The 9,235-nt window shown below is 50.6% G+C and overlaps 1 protein-coding gene across 1 annotated transcript; it reads left to right on the top strand.

Moving 5' to 3' along the window:
- Positions 1 to 5,886: 5,886 nt before the first annotated feature.
- Positions 5,887 to 8,744, top strand: LOC100280415 (uncharacterized). The gene is given in 5 exon segments (NM_001153338.1): positions 5,887 to 6,347; positions 6,799 to 6,977; positions 7,311 to 7,394; positions 8,091 to 8,258; positions 8,361 to 8,744. Coding segments are annotated over 5 exon segments (741 nt in total). The 5' UTR covers positions 5,887 to 6,181; the 3' UTR covers positions 8,505 to 8,744.
- The last annotated feature ends 491 nt before the right edge of the window (positions 8,745 to 9,235 follow it).

Genomic DNA, 9,235 nt, shown 5'->3' with positions numbered 1-9,235 from the left:
AGGAGCATTTAACGCAAAGGTGGCCTGACACCTTTATCCTGACACGCGCCCCCCCCGGCAGAGCCGAAGTGACCGCCGTCACTCCACCGCTCCACTGACCAGTCTGACAGAAGGACAGCGCCGCCTGCGCCACTCCGACTGCGGTGCCACTCGACAGAGTGAGTCTGACAGGCAGTCAGGCCTTGCCAAAGGCGCCACGACGAACTCCGCTCCGCCCGACCCCAGGGCTCGGACTCGGGCTAAGACCCGGAAGACGGCGAACTCCGCTCCGCCCGACCCCAGGGCTCGGACTCGGGCTAAGACCCGGAAGACGGCGAACTCCGCTCCGCCCGACCCCAGGGCTCGGACTCGGGCTAAGACCCGGAAGACGGCGAACTCCGCTCCGCCCGACCCCAGGGCTCGGACTCGGGCTAAGACCCGGAAGACGGCGAACTCCGCTCCGCCCGACCCCCGGGCTCGGATTCGGGCTAAGACCCGGAAGACGACGAAACTCCGCTTCGCCCGACCCCAGGGCTCGGACTCCGCCCTGGCCTCGGCCGGACGACCTCCGCCTCGCCCGACCCCATGGCTCAGACTCGGCCTCGGCAACAGAAGACAGACTCAACCTCGGCTTCGGAGGAGCCCCCCACGTCACCCTGCCTAGGGCACAGACCCGCCACGTCAACAGGGAGCGCCATCATCGTCCTACCCCGAATCGACTCGGGTCACGGAGAACAAGACCGGCGTCCCATCCGGCCAGCTCCACCGGATGGGCAATAATGGCGGCATGGCGCTCCACAAGCTCTGTGACGACGGCGGCCCCCAGCTCTCTTACGGAAGCAGGGCGACGTCAGCAAGGACTCGACCGCTCCAACAGTTGTCCCTCCGCCAGGCTCCGTCGCACCTCCGACAGCCACGACATCACGCCAGCAAGGTGCCAAGACCTCTCCGGCTGCCACATTGGCATGTACCTAGGGCGCTAGCTCTCTCTCCGCTAGACACGTAGCACTCTGCTACACCCCCCATTGTACACCTGGATCCTCTCCTTACGACTATAAAAGGGAGGACTAGGGCCTTCTTAGAGAGGGTTGGCCGCGCGGGACCGAGGACGGGACAGGCGCTCTCTTGGGGCCGCTCGCTTCCCTCACCCGCGTGGACGCTTGTAACCCCCCTACTGCAAGCGCACCCGACCTGGGCGCGGGACGAACACGAAGGCCGCGGGACTTCCACCTCTCTCACGCTCGGCTCCGGCCACCTCGCCTCTCCCCCCTTCGCGCTCGCCCACGCGCTCGACCCATCTGGGCTGGGGCACGCAACACACTCACTCGTCGGCTTAGGGACCCCCCTGTCTCGAAACGCCGACAATGCTCATATGGACTGTGGACTGAACATTGGACTATGAACTTATAAATACTTTAAGGAGCTGGCTGTACTCTTTTCCTTCCTAGGGTTTTCTCACGAAGTGTGAGTTTTTAACTAGGAAGGTTTTAATGAGGCAGCATTGCACTAAAGCTCCAAACCATTTAAAGACTATTTTGTAGCCTATTTGACTTGTAATCTTGTATTCTGGTAACTTTGATGAATTATGTCATGTGTATTATGTAACTGGGCCCGAGCCCGGCATGGCACCAACGGGCTGCCCGTGCCACTGGCCCGGCCCGGCCCGGCCCGATTAACATTAGGCGTGCCGTGCCTGGGCAGGGATTTGGGCCCACGTGCCAGCCCGGCCCGGCCCGTGACACTGTCGTGCCGGGTCCAGCCGTGCCCGTGCCGGGCTGGCCCGACACACTCATTTGGACATGTATAGGTGGAGGTGTGTGTGCGACTATTTCTTAGTTTGAAATAAGAGGTATGAATATGAATGAGATATGAGAGCTGCACCTAACTAAACAAGCACTAAACTTTCACGTAAGAAAACCCACTGAAGGCCTTTTGGTGTTTGGACACACTTTACCCATCTCAATCATGTTTCGACGCTCATTGAGTGGCGTGGTCCGTTGGGGAACATTTAAGCAAGCGGCACTTGTCCGATAGCTAGACAGACGTATCTCAACTTGCACATATATGAGCACGCTGATAGATGAGACTTTATTTGTCGTCATAAACAGTTACACGTTTCGCATCCGTCTAGGTCTAGCTAAGAGTAATTAACTGATGCATGGTGCATGCGTGTTCCTCTGGAACTGAATTGGGAGATCGGCCTTAATTAATGCTGATGTGGTTGGGCTTCAGCTGGTCTAGTTTGGTCTCTTGTCATCACTTGGGAACCTCCTCTCTTCAGCTGCTACCTGCTTAGTCCATTAACATAGTAGGTGAATAGGATATATTTAGTACGATACTACAACAATGCAAACGGTTTGTACAATTGTACTAGTACTACTAAGAAAAGACACTTGAATGGCAGCCGTTGCTGGTCATCAATGTTGTGTGCCCAACTCGACCGTACCGTATCCATCGCGTTCTTGGATTCTGGTGCCGGTTCAACGTCATGAGCAGAGACACAGCATCCACTTCCATATACTCCATCCATGCACTATAGAGATTAATACGCTATGTCCGTTTAGTTTAGTTTAGTTAGACTTTTATTTCATACAGAATTCTTAAATTTACCGTTTGATAACACGTACGAGAATACGCGTGTTTGAGACTCGTAAATGTGATAGACGAACGATAGTGGGAAAATACTAGTGACTGATGAAAACTTTGGCTGGACCGCCGCGCCGACCAAACCAGCGAATAATGCTCTATATATACTTTGGGCCACATCCTGCACGAATACGTGATTGGCACTCTCGGACCGTCAACCGGGAGGGGCCGCACTTGACAAGGAGGGCCCAGCAAGAAGGGGCAAGATGTATTATTATTATGTTTTTTTCTTTTCCTTGACCGTGCCTAAGATGCGTTCGTCGGTTTGTTAGAGCTGCCTAAGCGTAACTGTGACTGCCAATTATGTATGAAACTTTGGATGTGCTACAATCTGATAAGTCACAGGATTCCAATCTTGTGATCAATAGAATGAACAAGAGACACTGCAAACAACTAAGGCCCTGTTTAGAACTCCCTAGAACTAATAAACTACTATTTGTTAGTTGTGAGGTAGCTAATAATTAGCTGCATTATTAGTTGATAAATAATTTTTAGTAGCTAATTATTAATTCTAGAGATTCTACCGTTCTACGGCACACAATCTTTGTTTCTTGGAGTTGCTTGTGTGCGGCTAAGCCAAGATCTGCAAAAACGTGGCGCTGCCGAAAGGACTAGTTGTTCTTTTGCTATCACACATAAAGAAACGTCTGGCAAATTGGCGCGAGGGAACACGTACAGTACGCCTACCTGAAGCAAAATGTTGGGGCCATAGCCATACACATGGATCATCGGATCCCACACATAGATTTTTTTTGTCTGCACTGGGGCCATACATGGATGGCGGTTTTGTTTGTGAGAAGATAAAAGGAGCCTTGGATTATTTAATTTGGATATAAAAAAGGGAACGGTTGAATCGGAGCTGCCAAATGAGATATCATGGTAAAGGCAGGTATAACTGCTGACGAGTAGATGCAGATTATCTATCGGTGCTCAGAGCGTAGGAAAACAGCACTCGAACACTCAAGTAGGTTGTAGAATGACCAAACCAAGAACTCCGGTTAATATTATTCTATCCAAATATATATGTACAACAACTGTACATATATAAAATTATATATGTACCTGTAGCAAATATGTTATTATATGTTAAATTACCAGCGGTTGTTGTGAGTTTTCTTGGGGGCGGGAGTTTTGTGTGTGTGTGTGTCTGCACGACTGCACCGTGTTTTAATCCCAAGTGATGGTCGTCATTTGGCTGATTTTCCTTTCTGCTGTCCAATCGTGTAGTAGCACCATACTATACTAGACGATTCGAGGATTCGGGTCATATCGTGCTGCACAGCACAGGTCTTGGAGGGATCTCCTTGATTCGATGAAGTAAATTAGGTGAGAATTTCAGGTCAAACCACTAAAGTAAATCAGTACTAGTAGTAGTAATAATATGCATGGTACGTAATCGCTAGCGACATCGCAACCGCAATCGCAGCGTTGGAAGAACAGAGGTAAATGTTGTGGGGTTTTCAGGAAGAATCTGAACCGCGCACTGTGCTGGTACAGTGAACATACTCGTCGATTCTTCAGGATCCTTGACCATTCATTTCCATGTACGTCCACTCAGCTCAGCTCTCTGCAACGAACTGCATGCAGTGGCTTCCGGCGTGTGGTTTCGGTTCGATGGTTTGTTTAGTTTAGCATTAGCAGTCTCCGGAATGACGGAACTGGGGACCCTTCCGTTCTACTACAAGGCTACCAGAGCGAACTGTGCAGAGAGCAGGCTAGAAACTGCAGCTGCGTCCGCCGCCGTCAGATCCGCTTCGTTACTGCTCCATCAGCACACTGCATGCACACGGCATTGGGGACACGGCTCGCTAGCTGTTCCTCTCTCAGCGATGGTCAGTCAGTCGCCAGCCACTCAACAGTGCTTCCTCAGTTGGGACATCTTGAGGGACGACGATGTGGTGTCCTGATCTCGATGAACCAAATACACCTATAGCTATAGGTACACAAGTATTTCCGTTCATCAGCTAGCTGCTAGCAATCATAGCGGAAGTGCCGCCGACGCCACGGTGCACGAGCAACAATCCCACACTCCACAGCCAACAGTTCAACTGCTGACGATTAGGCAGATGCAAGTTTTCTCCAACCGAACAGTATCTGCCGCCATTATATTGGGACGATTTTCTATGCCATTGGAAGCTCAGGATTCCGGTTAATATAAATCGTCCCAAGGTCGGAAAAGCACTTCTAGAGGCCATGTGCTTGGTAGACAACGAGAGGGTGATGATAATGAGGATCTTGGTGAGGCGGACTTGGGTCGAGGATAATACTAGTGAGGAAAGAGGCAAATCTAGTGCTGGGAATCTGGGCCGGGCTTTTCGGGCCAGCACGAGCACGGCCCGAAAATAAGAGCCCAAAGCACGGCCCGGCACGATATAAAATGGGCCGGGCTAGCACGGCCCGAAGGCGGGCCTGGGCCGGGTCTCAAATTCCGACCCGTCGGGCCCCCAGCACGGCACGCATAGATGGGCCGGGCTTGGGCCGGCACGGCCCAATTAAGCCCAATCTGTTTAATCTCTTTAATTTAGTAAGATATTGACTTTATATTGTTGTTATATTTAGAATTTATGTGGTTAAATGATGCTATAATTGTATAATATCTTTAATTTAGTAAGATATGCACTTTATATGGTTATAATATTTTGATTTTATGTGGTCAAATATACGGGCCGGGCTTGGGCCGGCACGGCCCAACGAAGGCACGACGTGGTTCAAGGCCGGGCTGGGCCACTGTTTTTACACTTCGGGCTGGCACGGCACGGCCCAAAAATTGTTTGGGCTTTCTTGGCCCGAACCCGTTTGGCACGAAGCACGATGGGCTTGGGCCGGGCCGGCCCGGCACGGCCCAATTCCCAGCACTAGGCAAATCACCGTGAAGTTTGGTGGATATATCATGCACGAATGCGTGTGTTCAAATGGAGATTACTTCAACCGCGACAAAAAGACTACGTGTGTGATGATAATTATGAACAAAAAAAATCAGAAACTAGAAGCGGCTACAGTTAGAAGATTACATGATTACTAAAATATTGCAATTATATAGTGCTAACGAATTTGTCCGTTATTATTAGTACGGGAAGCAAAAAAAAAAAACAATTTATGCACGGTCATCGGTCGTGGACCCCAAACTCGGCCGCACGACCAGACCGAGCCAGCCCCTGACCAGGCCCACCCGCTACGGCGCTCGGCGCCTGGCCCGTCCACGAGGCCGAGGAAAGTGAAAACGGCGGCCGGCGGCCGCTCATCCCCGCCTCCGCCAGCTTTCCCGTGGCCGTGACGCCACCCCCCTCTCTTCTCTTTCCCCTCGCATTAATGGCCGCTCCCTCGCTATCCCCTTTGTCGTCTCGTCTCATCTCGCCCCCTTCCGGCTTAACCCTCAAGATTTCTCCCTCGCTGCTCCTCCTTCCCGCTTGGGCGGGCGCGGCACCTTCCGGTTCCGGTTTCCGGGGCCTCGGGCCTCGGCCTCATATATATATACACGCGCGCGGCCGTCCCCTCTCTATACCCCCTAGCATGCTCGGCTCGCTCCCCGGATTGATCGAGCTCGCTCGTTGCAGAGATGGACCCGGTGCCTCCCCCCTCCTCTTCTCGCCGGGCCGCCGCTGCTCCCGGCCCCTGCTGCCGCTTTGACGCGCTGCGGCGGGCGTGCGCCGGGAACGCCGCCGCCGCCGCGCGGGCCGCCGGGTGGGCGATCGGCGCGCTGCTCACCTGCATCTTCGCCGTCGGTACGTTGCCCGAGCCACCGTTTGATCATTTGGGGGGGATGTTCTCTTCCATTGTTGCTCGATTCTGGTCTCTGACCTGGATTCAATTCGGTGGTTGGTCGCTGCGGGATCCGTGGGTTCGTCCCTCGGGAAACCGGGGTAGTTTAATCTCGGGACTTTCAGGAACGCCGGACTGTTCCGTGCTGCTTTGGGAACGAATTCAATTTTGCAACAAAAAATCTTGTAGGTTCCTTGCCACTTTCAGGAACGCCGGCTTGTCTTGTGAGTTGTGAGCAAGCTTGTAGCAGTACTCTTTGTCGCACTAGGTTTCATAAAGATTCTTTCTTTTCTTTGTTCCACGGGATTGTTCTATATGCTGACCAATTGATCTTGTGTGCAACGCTACCGTAAATGGTAAATTTAATTTTCGCTTGTTCTTGTTTTGATCGTTATTTGTTTGTGCTGGCTGCAGTGGGCTCACTCGTCGGAATCTTCATTGGTGCCTTCATGGGGATGTCTACCGAAAGCGGCATGTTCCGCGGGGCTGGTGTTGGAGCAGTTTCTGGAGCAGTCTTCTCCATAGAGGCTGTTGAGTCCTGCATCGAGATTTGGAGGTCCAGCCATTCAGGAAAATACAGCATTCTCTTTGTGGTGAGTGGAAGAATCTAGTGGCCTATTTTCTCCTCACCAGAGGTGAAAGATCATTTTCATATACCTAATCTAGTGTCCACCATACTTCCCTGTTTGTCGACTTGCATAAGCTTTTCTTTTATTTAAAAAAAGGAAAAAGATAACTAGACAAGCAATTGGCATCAACTCAAGATGTTCTGCTGAGCCTTTTCTGCTTGACGATCAAATTATGTCATCTGCTAAGTTAGTTGCTTCTCTAATGACAATACCAACACGATGTTCTGCTGCCGTGTGCATTGAAGTTTTACTTCATCAGTATCTGTTCTAACTTTTGGCCTGCATCGGTTCTCTCAGCTGGACATCATCTCGAGCCTCTTCAGCGGAAGAATTGTGTGGGAGAAAGTCAGTCCAGCGCTACAGCGTGCAGTGCAAAGCCAGGTACAGGCTACTTAGTACCCTCAAGTTGTAGGTACCCAACTAGCAGCTGTTTCTTTTTAGAAAAATAAATCTAGCGAACAATTAATGCGAGAAATATTTTTGGACCATAGGATTAATGGTGTATGGGTATCTCTGCATTAAATGGCTATGTGGATAATAATGTGCTCCATACTCCCTGCTAGAAGAAGTTTGCAGTCATAGAAATATCTAGATCTGCATTTCGGTGCTAGAGATCAACCCCATAAACATTTTAACTACAGGACCTAAAATATGGATGTGTAACAGATATGGGAGGTAGTGTCTGAAAGCAACTGTTGGTTGCCATGGATTTTACGTTCGGTCAGCTGATTCTCAGGTAATCAGGGCCTGTTTGGTTCATGGCCTGGCAGGTATTTTGCCTGCCAGGCAGTGATCCTGGCTGTCAGGCAACGAAATCCAATGGCCTGTGAAGATTGCTTGGCAGGCAAACCTGCCTGGACAGCAAACCAGAAATGCTGTAGTCACTCTTGTGATCTCATAGAACCAGACAAATATTTTTCTTATGCACATGCTTCGCCTGCTTGCATAGGACCAGATAGTAACTAGAAGCTACAACAGCCATGTTTCATTTCATGTCGATTTGCAGCGTTGCAGTGATTGCGACTTCGAGTTGCCTCTGCTAATACTTGGGTCTGATCAATGGTCTGTGTTATGCAGATGAGTCTAATGAGCACACCGTTCATCGACAACAGTGACCTTTTCGAAACCGGCAGTACAGGAGGCATGTCAAGGGATTTGATTGATAGGATCCCAAAGACGAGGTTCAGTGCTGCTAGCAACTGTGATCAGGAAACTGATAGCAGCTGCTGCCCAGTCTGCCTCCAGGTCGGTGTGATTCGGACATGCTGTACTCTATATAGCTCTTGATACACAAGAGCATCTAGCTCCTTGTCTTGTACTGATGACATGGTAAATTGATGATAACAGGATTTCGGAGCACGGCAATTCGTGAGGGCCCTGCCTCAGTGCCAACACATATTCCACGTGCGGTGCATCGACAGTTGGCTCCTCCGGCACGCGTCCTGCCCGCTATGCCGGGCCGGTGTTCACATAGACCATATACATATGTAAATGAACTCGCAGGGTGGCACCTGGTGTATTTTCGTAGCGAATACCCGTGCTCCTGTTGGATATCACAAGTATAGCTGTATACATAGGGTTTTTTTGCTCTCTCTTTTTGTCACTTCTTGAGACTTGCTTGTGTGGGGCTATGCTTTCAGCTGCACGTTTTTGTCGAAGCATGATGCCTTGATATGTACATCTGGAAAATGGACCGACTAACAAGCTCCCTGAATTCTGGCACTGTGCTTCAAAATCTGTGTCTGTTAACTGCTGATGCTGACATGCTAATGCAATGGTTTGCTACTGGGCAACTAATGCCAGGACCATTGGAGTGTATAACCTTGCAACTGAAGGCTGGATGGTGGAAATTGGAAAATGCTGAAACGTTTTGCTATTTGTTCAGAGAGCAGGGGGTTTTCAATGACCACCTGCTACCAGTGACTTTCAGATGGCGAAATCGTTGAGAAGTCGAAGAGCGGCAGAAGCTTCGCCCTGAAGTATGCTTTGGGAAAGACGTGACTGCAGGGGTCCTGTCACATTCCATGGTTAGTCACAAAGCGTATGGACGAAATGGTAATCCCGGCAGTGTGTGCCATGTACCAAATGCGAGTTCTTGTCACGCTTTTTTTTGTGTGTGTAGAGAAAGGGACACGACTTGTTAACAGAAGAAGAACGGAGAATGCAATGTGAGCCTGATGGGTACAAGATAGCTACAGAGCTACTCCATTGCTACCACTACC

Source organism: Zea mays, chromosome 2, assembly GCF_902167145.1.
Source record: "Zea mays cultivar B73 chromosome 2, Zm-B73-REFERENCE-NAM-5.0, whole genome shotgun sequence".
NCBI classification, from domain to species: Eukaryota; Viridiplantae; Streptophyta; class Magnoliopsida; order Poales; family Poaceae; genus Zea; species Zea mays.
This window is presented reverse-complemented; position numbering and strand designations above follow the sequence as displayed.